Raw genomic sequence first — 18860 nt, 5'->3', positions numbered from 1 at the left:
ACTGTATCGTAAGTATGACCACTGTTTTTTAATTGGCGTACAAGAACCAATCACAAGCCTCCTTTCTTTTAGATCGTCAAAATATTCTTAACGACTAATCTCATTGGCTTAATCACTCGAAATTTGAAAATTCAAATTTTAACCAATGAGACAGCTGTTTATTTTTGAACCAAGGCCCGGGAAAATTTGAAAATTTATTTATTACATTTATTAATTTCTTTAAAAATTATGAGTGTGAATGTAGCAGACAATTGTAAATTTTTTTAATTTTTGAATAAATGAACAAAATGTAAGTAGAGTAAAAATTAAAAAATGCATATTTTGATAAATGCAAAATCCATACGCGCATTTTTTAAAAATTTCATTATTTTAATTTATTTATCTATTCATTTAAAATTTATAAATTGTCTTATGTCTGCTGCATTCACACTCATTTAAAAACTGTATAATTTTATTGAAATAAATACTTACTTGTCATTGATACTTAATATTTAAATAAAATTTGAATAATGAAAAGGAAATGATCATGATTCTGAAGTTTGTAGACAATTAATAATTTTCGGATTTCTATTCTAACAAACTGATTACGAAAAAACCATAAGTAAAAATATGCACCTGTAGAAAATAAAGAAAACTGTGTGTACAATTTTTGAAAAAAATAATTTTTCGTTTTCGGACAAAAATTTTCGAATTTTTTAGTAACAAATCGATCATAAAAAAAAAAAAAAAAAAAATTCGCATGTAGAAAATTGAAAAAGCTGCAGGTGCAATTTTTTAAATATATATTTTTTTAATAATTTATCGTTTTTAAATAAATCCAAAAATTATTAAACCTCGACTAACGATGATACTGAAAACAGTAGACGTCTAATAATTTTTTGATTACTTTTCAGAACGATAAATTATAAAAAAAAATATTTTAAAAAATTGCACTCAAAGATTTTTGAATTTTCTAAATGTGCATTTTTTAGATTTTTTTTTTTGTCCAATTGATTTGTGGAAAAAAAATCAGAAAATTATTGATTGTCTGTCAATTTCCAGATCATGGCTAACTTCAGTATCATAAAAAGAAAAGGACTTTAAAAAAATTTAATTACTAATTGCACAGACAATAAATAAATAAACTGGTAGTATATTGAAGTTGAAAGACCTGTACTATCCTCCAAACCAAAATAATTAATGCAGTCGATTTATGGTCAAGTTAAGTCCAGCACAAGTACCAAAAGCTCTTAGTACTTGAAATAACTTAATATATATTCCATTTCACAACTAAAACCCCATTAAGATTGTTGACAAACTCTAAGAACTTGTAAGTTCTTGAAATTCTTGGTAATTATGTTAGTCGCTTCAACTGATCTAATTTACAAAAAAAAATAAAAATAAATAAATAAAGAAAAATTACTTAAAAATTACAAACATTTACGAATAACTTTTTTTATTTATTATACAAAAAAATTTATTTTTAATTATTTATTTTGTACAAAAGTGAATTTATAGCAAAGTATTTTTTACTAGACAATTATTATTGTTATTTTAATTGTTATTACAATTATTACATAATTAACAATAGCATTAGATGAGCAAACGAATTGTTAACAATTTAATTTTAAATTTAATTACAAAGGACGAGAAGTCTGATTTATTTCGAGGCCTATTCTATGTCATTTGATTTTTATAAAACTTTTCAAATTATTTTTAATTAAAAAAGAAAAAATAATTAGTCTCGATATCTTTCACAAATAAAAATATTTCTAATTAAATTGCATATTTTTTATATATTTTAAAGGAAAATAAAACATAATAAATTTAATTATTTGAAATAAAAAAAAAGAAATTAAATATAACTTTAAATAAACTTATTTGACTCTTATCTATTTTATCAGTCAGTCAATTAGATTAATGTATGAATTAATTTAATTAATACATTTTTTTCTCTACTTCATTAATATTTTATAAATAAAAAAAATTAAAATGCGTTACTCATTATTTTAGTCATTAAAATTGATAATAATTAATTTTGTTAAGATAAATGGCCCAGTACCCGATCAGGGAACATGAGTGTGACTGTAGCAGACATCAGAGGAATTTAAAATTATTAATAGAATAAATAATTAATAAAATAAAATTTTTGAAAAATGCGCATTTAAAAAATTTTGAAATTAATAAGTGCGTTTTTTATCAATTTTATTTTTTTAATTATTTAGTCTATTTATTGATAATTTTGAATTTTTCTGATGTCTGCTACGTTCACACTCATTCAGACAAATTTAAAATATGATACTGAAGTTAGCAGACGTCTAATAATTTTTGGATTTTCTTTTAGACAGTAAATTTGAAAAATTGCATAAATAGTTTTTTAAATTTTCTACATGTGCATATTTTTAGTTTTTTTTTTTTTCTTAATTAAATTGTTAGAAAAAAAATTCAAAAATTTCGATCGTAAAACACACTCTGCTTTGCATCATGAGTCGTGCAATTTTTAAATGTCTGCTAACTTCGGAATCCTATTTAAAATTATAAATTAATAGAGTAAATAATTTAAAAAATGCACTTATTGATTTCAAAATTTTTTAAATGCGCCTTTTTTTTTTAAATTTAATTTTATTAATTATTTACTCTATTTTTTTATAATTTTAAATTCGTTTGACATCTGCTACATTCACATTCAAAGAACTAGTACCCGATCACTCATGTATTTGTATATTTATATTTACTTAATTTTACTAAATATGGATATACAAATAGAAATACATGGAGTGATCGGGTACTAGTTCCCTGATCGGGTACTAGGTAATTCACCTTAAAAAATTTAAACAAATTCTTGTAATTTATCTCAACGGCAAAAAAGTGGCAAGTAAATCAGTTAATAAATTAAAAAAACAAGTTTTCATTATTGTAATTAATAATAATGAGCTGCATCAATGGCATTTTATCATTAATAAATATAATAAAATTAAACAATTGTAAATTGTTTAGTCGTTTGTACTCAATAACTTTCCCACTTACCGTCAAATATTATTTGTTCCTCTAATAATTATAATTATAATCAGTAATTAATTAAAAAAACTATTCGTTGTGATCGACACGATCAAATATATAATTTAAATAAAATAAAACTCATAATTTAATTAATTTAATTGTCCAGCTAGTATCTCTTCCTGTTGGATTTTTTTTCTGTAATTATCTAATGTTACTTGGATCGTTTTTTCCGAGTATCGACAATTTAATGCACCACATGTACAAGTAAATGACTTATATTTTATTATCCAAAACTTTTCTCCGTAATCGAATCTAAGTAATTAAAGTTTAAAAAAAATTACACAATTAATTATTTAATTACTAATTTGTTAATTAATTAAAAACTTACCCAAGTTCTTCGTCAGCTTCAATATCACGATTTGCAAAAAATGCAATCCTAGGAAAATGTAGATCTTGATGCTCGACAAAAACACGTACAGGAAGTAAATTTGGAGCACAAGAGTGATTTATAAAACGTGCTAAATTACCATAACGTCGAGCATCAATACAATAAGTTTCTCCATCCTTAAAAAAAAATTATTTATTTTTAATTATTTAATTTATAATTATAATTTAATTATTGATATTCTTTACGTGCATCTCGATGTGTAATTGAAATAAATTACAGCGGGAAAACAAAGACGTATTTTGACAAAATGTTGATAATAAAATAAAAAAAACTACACATAAAATACGCCCTTGTTTTCCCGCTTTAATTTTTTTCACCTGTGCAAAAAAATTCGTTCAAAGTTGAGACAATTCTGGAATTTAAGTTGAACATTTTTGGAACTTTGAAAAATTTGAAAGTGAGAAATTTTTAACTGCTGTAGGTTTTTCCTGCGCGTTTTTTAATTTTTCGAACAAAAATAATTTGATTTGAAAATTTTTTGGGTTTGAAGAGAAAAGGAATTGATTAGAAATTAGGAGTATTTTTTACTCCAACTAGAATTATTAAAGTATGAGGAAAAGAAATGAAAATGATTTGAAAATATTTGTGAACATTTTTTGACTTTTATCAGAACTTTTTGAGGTCAGTTTTTTCTTTTCACTTTTTGTATTAGTTCAAAAATTGAGTAATTGGAACTAATTCTGAACTTTTTATGAACTTACAAAATTGTCAATTTGAATTTTTGCTTAAAAAATTTCAAAAAAAAATAGAAACCTTCAAAAGAAGTCCACACTAGTTAAAAATTTTCACACTTGTAATTATTTAAAAAATTCAAACACGTTTAACTTAAAGTTCAGATTTGTCTCAATTTTAAAAGTTCACTGTCAGAAATGTTTTTGGAACGAATTTTTTTCACATGGGTAATTATTATTTAAAATAAGAGGACCAATACTCGATTATTTTTTGTCAGAGAGATAAAAGATTGGCTAGAAAAAATTAATTTTTAAAATATAAGTGATTTTGCTTCTTCGGAAATATTTATCAAGATTCAAAGATTTTATTCAGAAATAATTTTTTTATTAACCGTAATATATATTATTATATTATATATCAAAACTTATTGGCTATCAGATCTTGATCGGGTATTGGATGTTACTTGATATTAAAATAAATACTTACTCGATTGTCTAAATCAAATAGATAAGAATCATCCTCACGATGATCAGCTTCTGAATCGGATATTATTTCGCCGACATATTCACAAACATAACTACCCTTAGATATATGCCGTAAAGTTCTCAAACCCCATCCTTTGCCTATTGTTCTGAACAATTGAAATCGTTGAGTCAATCCATGTTGGACTACACGATTATTGCACGTTATTCTATTGCAAGCACACGCTTGATTGCACTCAAATAACATCGGTGGATCTGTAAAAAAAAATAACAAATAAAATAAAATAAAACTAATCAATTACATACTGAAAAATACTTTTTTTTGCCTCTGAAAATTCATAGTCATTTTCCAGAGATTCGAACACTCAATACGATTACTATCAAATAAATCGTATCACGTTTCAGATCAAATATAATAGTAATTAATTTTAAAAATAACCGTTCTCAGTATTTCAGTCACTAATTTTTTTTTTGTTAAAACTTAGATTAACATCAGTGAAAGTTGGGGTGTACCATTACTCGATCAACACATGGCCCTATAATTGCTCACGGACAATATCAATTGAACTACGATAAGTTTATTGATTTGGAGAATAATTTATAAAATGTATTACTTTATTGTTTTATTGCTAATTATTAAAGAATTTAACGTGGCTTAAATTTAATCAACGAACGAACGTTAAAGAAAAAACTAGCAGGCTGAGCACAATTTTGAAAATAGTCACTTGATTTATATTTATTATAAATTATAAAGTACTTTGATACATCATATTCTCATATATTTAGATTCACAAATAATTATTTATCAATGATAATTTGTTTACTTTAAATTTTTATCGACCTGAAGATGGGACGTTTTTCGCGCAACGAAAATGAAAAAAATTTATGTAATTCGACTGCTTAAAGGAAGTTCTCGAGGTTGAAAGTTGCCTAAGATTTTCGGCTGACATACCAGCATCTATGAGCGAAACATTTCGGAAATTTAGTCATCCGGTAGATTTTTTACTGTCCATTTTTTTTTTTTTTTGTTGCGCGGAAAATATTCCGGTCTTCAGGTACATGAATTTTTTCTATAAAAATTATAAAAACGCGTTAAGGGGACACGCTACCGAACTTCTTCCTCACACTCAGAAAAATAAACGGGACTATCTTTGTTGCACTCGTAGAGTAAATGAGAATTTTAAAACAATTTTTTTCGGAGACAAATTAGAATTTTTGAAAATACGAAATTTCTAGCCCTCTGTTAAGGTTTTAAAAAACGCTAAAGACTCTCTATTTTAGGTTTCCAGTGTTTGCCCGTGAATTAAATTGAATTTAAAATCGGTTACCTTTACCCCTTAATCAGTTAAATTGAGCGACTAATGATACTGATCAGGTTTAGGAGCTTTTATCTTAATTATTTTAATATATAGAAAAATTATGAAAATATTTCTCCAATGGAAAATATAAATTTTTATTCTAAAATGAATTAAAAAAAATAATTCTAAACTCACCAGCGTAATTAAATTCCGGTATTAATTTACCCTCTTCATCATACCAACATCTTAAACTAATATTACCACAAAGACACTTTTCCGAGCTGCAATTATCTTCACAGTGACACGACTGTAACGAAGTTATTGTCCTATCAACGTTAATATTACTCGTAAAACAATTTTCAACGACATACAAAAAATCTGTTGGCTTGTCTTCTGAGTCAAATCCATTAACACACTGTATAGGATTCGATTCTTTACCACGTGAGATATCATTTGTCAGAATCCTCGTTGTTTTTTCCCACATACTCTCCGACAATTCAATGACTTTGGCATTCAATCTCAAAGCCGCCATCGTATCGCCGTCAGTCGTACAACAATTTAAAGCTGTCTCACCAGCAACATTTACTTCCGATACTTTGGCACCACGTGCTAACAACAATACGCTGACAGCATACTGATCCTGTCTAGCTGCAATATGCAGCGGCGTGTCACCGTGAACATTTACAGCATTGACATCACACCCTTCATTCAACAACATCTCTGTAATATCTGAACTCCCGCTATAAGCACTCCAATGCAATGCGATATTTTGCTCAGCGTCTCTTATCAAAGGATCACATTTTTTTTCAATTAAAAATCGGGCCACATCAACATGACAAAATTCACATGCCCAAATTAGACTAGTCCAACCGCCATCATCAACAGAATCTTTATAAAAAATAATAGTAATAATAATTATAAAATTTAGTTTAATTAACAATAATAATTTATCAACAGAAAATGATAATAAAACTTACCTACTAAAGTCCTAGGTACTTTACATTCAGACAAAATAATTCTACAGGATTCGAGGTGACCCGATTTAGCAGCCATATGCAATGCAGTCATACCGTCTTCGCCTTTCAGTGTAACATCAGCACCAACACGTACTAAGTAACGTACAACTTCAGTCTTTCCTCCAATTGCCGCTAGCATCAAAGGTGTCAACTGATTTTTATCCATAACATCTAATTGAGCACCAGCTTGTACCAGCGCATGAACACATCCCAAATTACCACGATCAGCAGCTATATGAAGCCCTGTACGATGTGAATATTCACGAAATGTGTGGTTCGCATTATAACCACAAGCTAAAATAATTAATTAATTAATTAATTAAATAATAGTATATTGTGTGACGAGAGATGAAACAAAAGGATTTCAGACCAAAGTGAAGTTGGCTGACATCAACCGCAGTCTAAAATCGTTTCATCCTGAGTTACACACTAGATTTTTCTTGATTATCTGCATTGGAACTTAAAGTTTCAGTGTCAGCAGCCAGTCAGAAACAAATTATTTTAAGACCAATGATTAGCGTAAGCGTAAATTATCATTTGTAATTTAAAATTAAGCAGAAACTATAAATACAGTAGGACCTCGTTATAAGACTATTAGTTTCTCTCTCAAACTATCGCGATACCTGGTTTATAAAAACGACAGAATGATAGTCTTATAACGACGTCCGACTGTACTATTTATGATTCATACTAATTTTTAAAAAACTTAATGACAGTCAGAACTGTCATTCACGTAAATAAAATTAATAATCTGAAAGAATGAATCAGAATTTAAGGCCATTCTCAGACAGTGTCCTCTACTTTTTAAAAATTTTCAATGACTTTCAATTATCATAACTGTATTAAAATTTTATTAATTAATTTAAAAAAAAAATTGAAACTTTAATTGAAAAAAGGACAGCGTAGTAGTAATTTTTCCGAGATATAGTTTAAAAAAATAATTACTCCCAATTGATATCAATTGGGAGTTAAACGAAATTTGTTGAATAAAATTCAGTAAAATCTCCACTTCAATTTCATAATTCGAATTTTCAAATTTTGTCGGTGAAAATTTATTCAACAAATTTTGTGTAACTCCTAATTGATAACAACTGTAAATAATTTTTTTTTAAATTCTATATCCAGGCGAATTTACTACTACGTTGTCATTTTTTCAAGATTGTTTCTGCCCACTGGCTGATGGCATTGACAATTTACGCGTTTGCTGATATTTATTCGCGGCATTGGACTGAAATTCGCTTCTTTCGACTGGCTGTGGAAAACTGAAACTAAGTTTCGATGCTGGTATCATAAAAAATACATTATTAATAAAATTGTTGATGGTAATTTACCTAAAACATTGACTAATTTATCTAGATCGCCATTTTTAACAGAAGTGTAAAGACTCATTATTGTAAATCGTTCTGGACGTTCATTTGTATTTATAGTAACTTGAGGTATTTTAATATCTTCAGGTTTAACCAGAGGACTGGGTGGTCTTTCTGCGAGTTTAGTATTGTCACCTTTTCCAGGCAATGTCATTTTAGCAGAAGGTAATTTTGAAAATTTTCTACGCGTTGGAATGAAAACAGGCTTACGTGATCCAGTCATTGTTACCAAAACGTCATAATTAGAAGTTTCATTGGCACAATGAGGGCATACGGGCTTCTTATTAACGTAAATCTCACAATCACGATGAAATTGGTGCCCATTATTGCACTGGACAAATTTACCCTGAGTACAAAATAAACCACATGAGGGACAACAGTTGTGACGTAATAAACGTTCTTTATGAGCGCGGCATAAAATAATGTATGGTACACGTGTACTTGGACGTCTCATCGCTACGTCATTGCCGTCTACTTCATTGCAACATCCAATTAATCTGTTGTCTATTGAGTCTATCGCTGTACAAAATAATGGTGTTCCTGATCCTGTTATTGTGACGTATAACTGCGACCGCATTTGACATAAACATATCATCGATTGCTCATAAGTCTATCAAATATATAACAGATATAAAACCATTATTAATTATTGTATTAGACTCTGTCATCAGTATCATTATTAATTTTTTAAAATTTTACCTCACTAAATACTGCTGATGATTCTGGTTTTGATGCTTGTCCTTCAGCGGGACTTGGACTTGGTACCATACTCCTACGGGTTCTTTTTGTTGGCACATGATATTCTGGTTTTAATTATTACTTAATTAGTATTTAATAAATATACTTATAAGAAAATATACAAAAAATTATGATACTGAAGCTAGCCGACGTCTCATAATTTTTGGATTTTTTTAAAAACGTTAAATTATAAAAAAAAATATTTAAAAAAATTGCACTTGTAGTTTTTTTAATTTTCTACATGTGTATATTTTTAGTTTCTTTTTTTTGTAATTGACTTGTTGAAAAAAAAAAATCCAAAAATTGCTAATTGTCTGTTCATATATGATCTTGACATTGACAGACAATCAACAATTTTCAGATTTTTTTTCGATGAATCAATTGGAAAGAAAAAAAACTAAAAATATGCACATGTAGAAAATTCAAAAAACTGTAGGTGTAATTTTTTTAAATATTTTTTTTTTATAATTTATCGCTCTGAAAAATAATCCAAAAATTATTAGACGTCGGATATTTTATAATACTAAAGTTAGCAGACGTTTAATAATTTTTGGATTTTTTTTTAGACGACAGACCATGAAAAAAAAATATTTTAAAAAATTGCACCTGTATTTTTTTTAATTTTCTACATGTGCATATTTTTAGTTTTTGTTTTTTTTGTAATTGATTTGTTGAAAAAAAAATCCGAAAATTACTAATTGTCTGCTACCTTCAGAATCGTGACATTTTCAGTACCATGTTAACTTATGATCCAAAATTCAACAGACAATCGGGAATTTTCGGACTCTTTTTTTACCGGACAATTAAAAAAAAAAAAAAACTAAAAAAATGCACATGTAGCAAATTTGAAAAACTATAGGTGCAATTTTTCCAAATACTTTCTTTTTTAAGATTTATTGCTTAAAAAAAATCCAAAAATTATCAGATGTCGGCCAACTTTCGTTTCATGTTAACTTCAGGATTATGAAAATCTGGTATAAAATTTTGTGTGAGAATTAAAATAAAATTTAATACCTTCAGGGTAGTCATTATTTTTTCCAGCTTCTGCAGCAGATGGTCCATCTAAAAGATAAATAAATTAATTAAAAAAATAATAAAAATATATTTTAAATAATGAGTGTGAGTATAGCAGACACCAGACAAATTTAAAACTATAAATAAATAGAGTAAATAATAAAAAAAACATAATATTTATAAAAAATGCACTTATTAATTTTTTAATTTTCGAAATGCGCATGTTTTTGAAATTTCATTTTATCAATTTTTTACTCTATTTATGAATAATTTTTAATTTCTCTGATGCCTGCTCCATTCACACTCATAAATATTTTTTAAATAAAATAGTTTACCTTCAAAAGAGTCATGCTTAACAATTTTTCTCGCAGCGTAACTATTATTTCTAGGTCTCCCGCGGTCTTTTTTTCTACCAGCAGCGGGTTTGAGAAAGGGCTTATCAACATCCGAAGCCGAGCTGTCGTCTACAGGATCCGACTTTGCTGGAGAATCTTTAATCATAGGCGATAATTTTGGCATACCCTCATAATCAACAATAGAATTTTGTGTCTCTTCAGCTAATGACGTATCATTGGCATTACTATCACCCGGACTAGATACTTTAGAACTGTCATGAACGGAATTGTCAGAATAATTATTATAGTCATTGTAAGAATTCGTAACTTTAGATTCTTTTAATTCTTTATTGTTGTTGGTTCGTCTAGGCCGTCCAGGTTTTGTGTATTTTCTCTTTTTATTTTCTTCAGTTGAGTTTGACTTTTCTTTTATCGCCATTGCACTTTCTAGTACCGTACTCTTACCAGATTCTTTGCACAGTCTACGAGCAGAACGTTTCAAACTAGGAGTTTCTTCAGTCGAATCACTGAAAGCTCTTAGTCTCGTTCTTCTTCTTCGTTTTCTCGTTAAAGGTACTGGGTTATTAACGACACTGGGTTCCACTTCTTCTTTCTTTTCATCATTAACTTCTGCTGCTGGTTCATTAGAAACTCCAGGATCCACATCATCAGCGACAGCGTCAACAGCAGTAGGTTCAGTTGGTATCTCAACTTCAGCATCAGCATCAGCAGCAGCATCAACATCAGCATCAGCTTCAACCAAATTCTCCTCAACTTCAGTAGCTGCGATTTCAACCTGCTGCTGATTATCCAGATCTTTATTATCAGAATCCAGTTTCTCTTTATCATTTCCCTCATTATTGTCCTCATTGTCCGACTTTTCAGCAGCATCTGAATGATCATCCGAGTGTTCGATTTTAACCGAAACACCTCCGATCTGATCACAATTTCCCAGTTCGTCGGGTACTAGGCTCAAATTAGAAGCGCAACTTGATATTTTAGTTTTCCTGCCATCATTCGTTGTCTCATCAATCGTACGAAAAGTCAGAACAATTCTTGGAATGTTGTCTTTTTTACTCTCAGCTTTGGGTAACTCGATAACTTCCGCGTCATCAAGACTCTCAACTTGTCCCAGTTCTTCCTCTACTTCTTCTTCTTCCTCCTCTTCTTGCTCTTCTTCTTCGTCTTGTTCTTCATCAACCTGCTGTTCTTCAGCATCATCAATATCATTGACTTCCATCAATTCACATTCTTTATCATTATCATTGTCGTTGTCATTGTCATTGTCATTGTCATTGTCATTGTCATTATCATTATCATTATCATTATTAGTATCAGTATCCTCTTCCTCTAAATATTCAGCACCGATTTTAAAATTACTATCGTCTTGTTGCTGATCCTCAGCACTTTTACCAACAGAATTATTATGAATACTGCGATTAAATTCATTTGTCATACCTTCTAAAATTTTTTGAATACTAACTTTATCCTCGACAGCAGATATCGTCGCCATATCATCATCCTCAGCCTCTTCTTCCGGACAACCCTCGACACTGATATTTTTATCTTCGGACATTTTTTATTTTCTGTGACTTATTATCAGCAAACCAACATCTTCATCGGCTAAATTAATATACCCCACACATTATCTATCACATAAATATATAATTTATATATTTTATTAATTTATTTATAATATAAAAAATATAAATCGGCTCCGGTCATCACTCTTCGGCAGTGAGTTAAATAAAATCCACTATTTTTAAAATTTTAAAATTAACTGCAGCCTGACAAATTATTTGAAAATCCAGTCGGCGGCAAAAAAATTTATTTTAAATAATAGGCTATTTTTTTTTAAATAAAATGTATGTTTTTGTTAATTATTTTACAAAAATATTACGAACTCGCGTGCCCCGACCACGGCCGGAGGCCATATTGATTTCTCAGGGACGGGCCGATCCGAAACCGAATTATTTTTTTTTTATTTATTTTTTTTATACTTTTTATATACATGTACATATTTATGTATTATCAATTACTCACAATTATTTTTTTTTGTCATTATTTACTTATTGGGACAATCGAAAATTTTTTCCATAGGTTATGGTTTTTTTTTATATATATTTTGATATATTTGTTTACACGTTTAACTTTTAAAACATATGGGTCTTAAAATTTTATTTTATTCTATTTCTGCAAGAGAATCGAGTTTCTTTGCGCATATATATTTAAATATATATAATTTGTTAATATTTTTATACAAAATTTCAAAATAAATTTTTAAATAATTACAAATTTTTAAAAAACTGTAAACTTTATTTTTTTATTTTGTTAATTATTTTATTTAAAGTTTTTATTTTATTTTGATTAATAATTAAAATTAATATTCAAATGTATAAACTAATTATTTATTTACTGTAATTAGTATTATTTAATTAATTACAAATTTTTTTGTATAAAAAAAAATTAACAATTATGATTTTTTGCCCCTTTTTTTAAAATAAATCGTTTTCGTTCTTTTTTATTATTAATGAATTACATAAAAATTTTGAAATTAATTAAAATATATAGTAATTATTATTATCTAATTATCAATAGACATAATTATATAACATAAATAAATATATTTCTTACTTTTATCGTAATCTAAGTTTACTTTTGAACCAGACTATACATCTGCATAAAAATAATTAAGATAAAAATGAATGTAAGTTAAAATAATAAGATTTCAAAAAATAATAAATTCAAAAATGAATTTAAAAATTCAAAATTCAAATTATCGTAACAGAAAATAATTAAAATCCTTAAAAAATCGATCATAAATTACTTGGCATGCGTGAATTATTTTATTGTAGCTATTGAGGACATACCACGTATGCAAAAGATATAAATATAGATATATAAAGATGTATGTTATATATGTATATATATAGGAATATATACAATTATATAAATGAACGTTTATAATTAATAAAAATTATATATGATCCTGGAGTTGGCAGATAATTAAGAATTTTCTGATTTTTTTTTTAAACAATTTAATTAAAAAAAAAAATAAAATAAAAAAATGCACATATAGAAAATTTGAAAAACTATAAGTGTAATTTTTTTAAATTTGCCGTTTTTAAAAAAATCCAAAAATTATTAGAAGTCGACTAATTTCAGTATCATAAATAAGTGATTCTAAAGTTAGCTAACGTTTAATAATTTTTGGATTTTTTTTAAAACAATAAATTATAAAAAAAAAATATGAAACAAAATTGCACTTATAGTTTTTTAGATTTTCTATTTGTGCATTTTTCAGTTTTATTTTTTTCTGTAATTGAATTATTGAAAAAAAAATCCGGAAATTTTTAATTGTCGGTTAACTTCAGGATGACAAATAAGTGATCCTGAAGTTAGCAGACAATTATGAATTTTCGAATTTTTTTTTCACCAGTTTAATTAAAATAAAAAAAAAAAAAAACTAAAAATTTGCACATGTAAAAAATTTGAAAAACTATAGGTGTAATTTTTAAAAAAACTATTTTTTTTTTAATTTATCGTTTTAAAAAAAATCCAAAAATTAGACGTCAGGTAATCCCAGTATCAAATAATATTTAGGAAAAGGAAATAAAAAACATTTCGTATAAATATAAGTTTATTTACATTACTTGTATGACAAAGGTAATTGTCTATGTGTACCTACATATATCTGTATATATATGTATGTGTATATTTATTAATAATATAGAGTACTATTTAATAGTAATAAATGAATATGAATTACAAATTAATAATTACAATTTTTATCTCCATCTGCAATGCATTTATAATTTAAATAATATACAATTTTTTACTTTATATCTCTGTTGTAAATTTATATATTTATTACATTAATAATAACCAATGCCATAAGGCTTGTGCATTTTAAATCGTAAGTTATTTTAACGATTAAAAATATATTATTATTATTCAAATATTTTTTTGTAATTCTGTTAAAAAATTTACGTATTGTTACACAATCCCTTTTTTTTAAAATTATTTATTAACTTTTTGTAAATATTAAATCAGAGTGATTATAAATATTTTTTTATTAATGAATAATACCGGAAGTTTAAAACATCAAGCTCGTTTTTTAAATACGTATTTTTTTAAATTTTAATTTAGTGGTGAATTTTTAATTACAATAATTATAGTAACTTACATTATAGAAATAACTTACGAGTGGAAAATTATAAACGCCTGTTTTTTAAAAATTTTTGTAGAAAAAAAAATATCAATAGATTGTGTATGAGTGTGAATGTAGCAGACATCAGAAAAATTTAAAATTATTAATAAATAGAGTAAGGGCCAGTTTTTCAAACCGAGTTTATTTTTATCCGGGTTTTAATTATCATTGCTGGTATATATATATATTATTAATATGTAGATATACTAGCAAAATTAATTAAAACCCGGATAAAAATAAACTTGGTTTGAAAAACTGGCCCTAAATAATTAAAAAAATAAAATTTTTTAAAATGCGCGTTTGGAAAATTTAAAAATTCATAAGTGCATTTTTTATAAGTATTTTTTTTTTATTATTTACTCTATTTATTTATAATTTTAAATTTGTCTGATGTCTGCTATATTCACACTCGTACATTGTGTGCATTTTCTTTAGCATAAAAAATGATTGATTTTTTTTTAAATTTTAATTCAATACTTTTTTATCTAGGCCGTGGTATAATTACTTTGTTTCCACTTTATATTTAATTTTTTGATTATGCAATTCTGCTACTCTATTTATTTCAAGTCATAAAAATGATTTAAATTTTTTCGAAATTTTTTTTATCTTATCAACTGATCTGCAAATAAAAAAATATTATTAGTTCTATAATTTAGCAAGTAAAGAATAAAAAATTAAACAAATTTTTTTTAACTTCTACAATAAATATAATCTATAAAAAAAGTACATACTTATAATTAACAAAAAATAAATAGAACAGCATAATTACACTTTTTATTTGATACTGAAGTTAGCCGACGTCTAATAATTTTTTAATTTTTTTCTTCAAACGATAATTCACAAAAAAAAGTATTTTAAAAAATTGCACCTTTAGTTTTTTTTCTTTGCAATTAATCTGTTGAAAAAAATCCGAAAATTGTTAATTGTTTGTTAACTTCATGACAATGAAATTAACCGACGTCTAATAATTTTTTGATTTTTTTTTTTTAGATAAATCATAAAAAAAAAAAAACATTTAAAAAAATTACACTTGTAGTTTTTAAAATTTTCTACACATGCATATTTTTAGTTTTTTTTTTTTGCAACTGATCTATTGAAAACAAAAAATCAAAAAATTCTTAATTGTCTGTTACCTTCAGAATCTTTTTTATTTAATCGATTTCAAATTTTTAATTTTATAAAAAAATGAATAAAATAATACCGTCATTTGGTAAATGATTATTTTTACCAGAATCCGAAAACTCTTTTTATAAACTTTAATTATTCGCTTATTTATTAAATTTAAATTTCATTAATATATATTCGAATTACAATTTTTTTTTTTTTTTTTTTTTTTTTTTGACAAGCGATATAAAAAGTTGAGCACATCGTTACTGATTTAAATACAAATAGGCGATACAAGAGGCATTGAAAAATTTTAATATATATAATTTCTCTCTTTTGTTTACATATATATAAATATATAATATATATATGAGATATCCCATAAAAAATTTCGATTTTGTACCATTAAGTTTTTGATTTGTCTTAAAATTTATTTTAATTTTCTACTCAGTAAAATAAATTCAAATTTTTTTTTTTCAATTAATTGATTTATACTTCCATTTATAGATCCTGCTATGTTTAATTAATTTAGAGGCTCTAATTGTAGGATAAACATAAGACAAAAATGAAGGAAAAGAAAAAGAAAAAAATCCTCAATCCATTTACCAAAAGCAAAGATGCACCAACTGTCATTTTAAAATTTAATCGAGCCAGTAATACTTTCCGCAACACTTGGATCAATAAAAAGTTTAGCCGTATTTTTTATTTTGTATTGCTTTTATTTATTTTCCTATTTTTCTTGCGTCTTTTTTGTTGTGGATCGTAATTAACATCTCTGGCGTAAGTTGACGTATGAAGATTATCGGAATTTAATCCGAAGATAAATGAGTTAGTTTAAATCTTGCTGTGACTCGATAGCCGGTTTGATGCTGGTTATGGAACATATTTCGGGTTCCAGGTTCGTGATAAGGGTTTCATCCATTCCAGGTAACAGGGTGGTGGTTCTCACCTACTCTGGCTTTGTGCACTCCGATGAAGGTCCGTTCACAGACTGATCGAGACTACTACAAGCTCCGATAGCTTCATTGTTGTTCTTTAATCGCAGAGCCTCCAAGTCATCCTGAAGCCGTTCAGTAAAACTTGAGTGGTTACTTGCATCCCGTTGTAGAGATTCGACTTTAGCTTTGATCAAATCGCTCTGCAAATCATCAATCTGGCCATTTTTTTGCGTTCGCTGCATGTCTTCAAGTCGTTCGTTCTCTTCCTGGATTTGTATCATTTCCAGATGAACGGCACTTGATTTTTTATCGCCATTCTGCAATTCCTGTTCATGGCGATGAGGGTTTTTAGAAAGATGGTCAAGATTAGTGAATGCACGATGCAACTCTTTGAATTGTCTTACTGAATGCACTTCGAACTCGCATAGGCTCTGCAATCGTCTTTCCAAGTGCATAAACTGTTCCTGCATCATGCCAAACTGCTGTTTCAGCATTTCAATCTCATTTGAGCTGGAATCACACGTAGCCGTTTGATCCTGAGTAACAGTTATGTGATTACCCTGGAGTTGATCAAATTTCATTTGTTTTTGTGTCAATCGCGACTTCAACAAGCTTTTAATACTGTCAATCTCAGCAATGATCATGTCTCGCTGCTTACACTGAGCTAACAATTTTTGCTGATGATGTCCTTGCATCCAACCTTGATCTTCCTGCTTTTTATGAATAATGGCGCCAACCGCATTGGACTTAGTCGCTTGCTGGAGATTTTCCTTCTGAACGTTTATGTCTGATGAAATTTGAAAAGTGCTCTCAAATTGTACATGCTTCTGTTTATCATCCTTGTCGTCTTTATCATCTTCCTTCACAATCAATTTTTTTTGATTCTCCTCACCACAATATTTTACTTTGCCCTTCCAATACTTACGTAGAATCCCAAGAAAATATGATACAAAGAAACCGAGTATTTGCGAAATTATGGCCATTCCGTACGCGAACAACAGGAACTGTATAAGTTCGGTAAAGAATTCGATATACATCTTATGGTATTTATCGGCCGAAAATATAAATAAATAATCATAAACAATAATACTGTATCTTAAATCGTGTCATTTAAAGTTTAAAAATAAATTACTATTATGAAAAATTAGAGTAATAAATCACTGGTGTAACAGATTTACAATCACACTACACAGATACAGTATAGGGTTAAGGCTAGGCCGCACCTAAAAATTTCCTAAACGTCGATTTTACACCCTCGGGGATTGCGGTGACTTCGGAAGCTCTTTTTTTTGGCTTGCAGGCAAAATCCCCACATCACATTCTGACCAGTGTATATTTCGTCCAAATACGTTTCTACGAAGCAACAAAATGCCCAAATCATACATAGCCAAAGTGATAAAATGTTCAAGTCACAAAATGCAAATGTTTCAATACGTTGGAATAAAAACGCGCCCAAGTAACAATTCGACCAATTGAAAAAATGTCAAAGTTAAAAAATCCTGAAATCATACTTCGCAGAATTCACGATTTGTCCAAGTGACAATTCGTCAAAGTTATAAAATGCCCAAAAAAAAGGGAGAGATAACTTCAGTCAATAAATTAGAATTCTATAGTAAAATTAGGATTATCATAACAGTGACCAGATGATAGACAAAAAAAATTAGCGGTAAATTAAAAAAAAAAGAAAATTGTATATCATAATAATGAATAGTACTTTTTGGAATTGAACAAGAAGTAAATTTATTATCTTTTATATTTAATAAAAAATAAATTAATTACAGTAATTTAAGTAAAAATAATTATTAAAAAAACAAAAAAAAAATTTTCTTTGAAATTTGAAACGAAGTACTGAAAGTAATTACCAAGTGCAAATAAGACATAAATATAAAATATACATATAATTACAACTTGACTAATTTCTATACATTATTTTTACGTACCTTTAAATTTTCAAGTCATAAATATATCGTTAAATTTTTTTTTTATTGTCCGTGAATCAAACAATTTTTTAAAATATTAATTTTGAAGATAACAATTATTTGAAAAACTTTATTTTGAACTAAAAATTATTTTATTTTATATATGATTGATTTCCAAATAGTTGAAATTTCACAAATCAAAAAGTAATTGAGATTGTTACAAAAAAATTTGAAGTGTATTCTACACATTTTATAAATTAGAGTCAAACTTCAAATCTTTATTGACAAATTCACTGTTTACCATTTTTCTGATTTTCTAAAATAATTGTTATAAATTTAC

General features: G+C 27.1%; 1 protein-coding gene across 2 annotated transcripts; it reads right to left on the bottom strand.

Moving 5' to 3' along the window:
* Nucleotides 1-1600: 1600 nt before the first annotated feature.
* Nucleotides 1601-12504, bottom strand: LOC130667770 (histone-lysine N-methyltransferase EHMT2). Of its 2 annotated transcripts, XM_057469606.1 has the most exons (10): nt 12393-12504; nt 10350-11998; nt 10015-10062; nt 8962-9065; nt 8227-8872; nt 6857-7189; nt 6075-6767; nt 4586-4836; nt 3368-3543; nt 1601-3291 (listed from the first exon to the last, which is right to left on the bottom strand). In XM_057469606.1, exons 2-10 carry the CDS (start codon nt 11923-11925, stop codon nt 3129-3131), a joined length of 3990 nt encoding a protein of 1329 aa, XP_057325589.1. In that variant the 5' UTR covers nt 11926-11998; nt 12393-12504; the 3' UTR covers nt 1601-3128. The 2 variants fall into 2 exon arrangements, with proteins under 2 accessions (XP_057325589.1, XP_057325588.1); XM_057469605.1 differs by lacking the exon at nt 12393-12504 and having other exon boundaries at nt 10350-12335.
* Nucleotides 12505-18860: the final 6356 nt, after the last annotated feature.

Source organism: Microplitis mediator, chromosome 5 (genome assembly GCF_029852145.1).
Source record: "Microplitis mediator isolate UGA2020A chromosome 5, iyMicMedi2.1, whole genome shotgun sequence".
NCBI classification, from domain to species: Eukaryota; Metazoa; Arthropoda; class Insecta; order Hymenoptera; family Braconidae; genus Microplitis; species Microplitis mediator.
The sequence above is the reverse complement of the archived record's forward strand: the minus strand, read 5'-3'. Positions and strand labels throughout refer to the sequence as shown.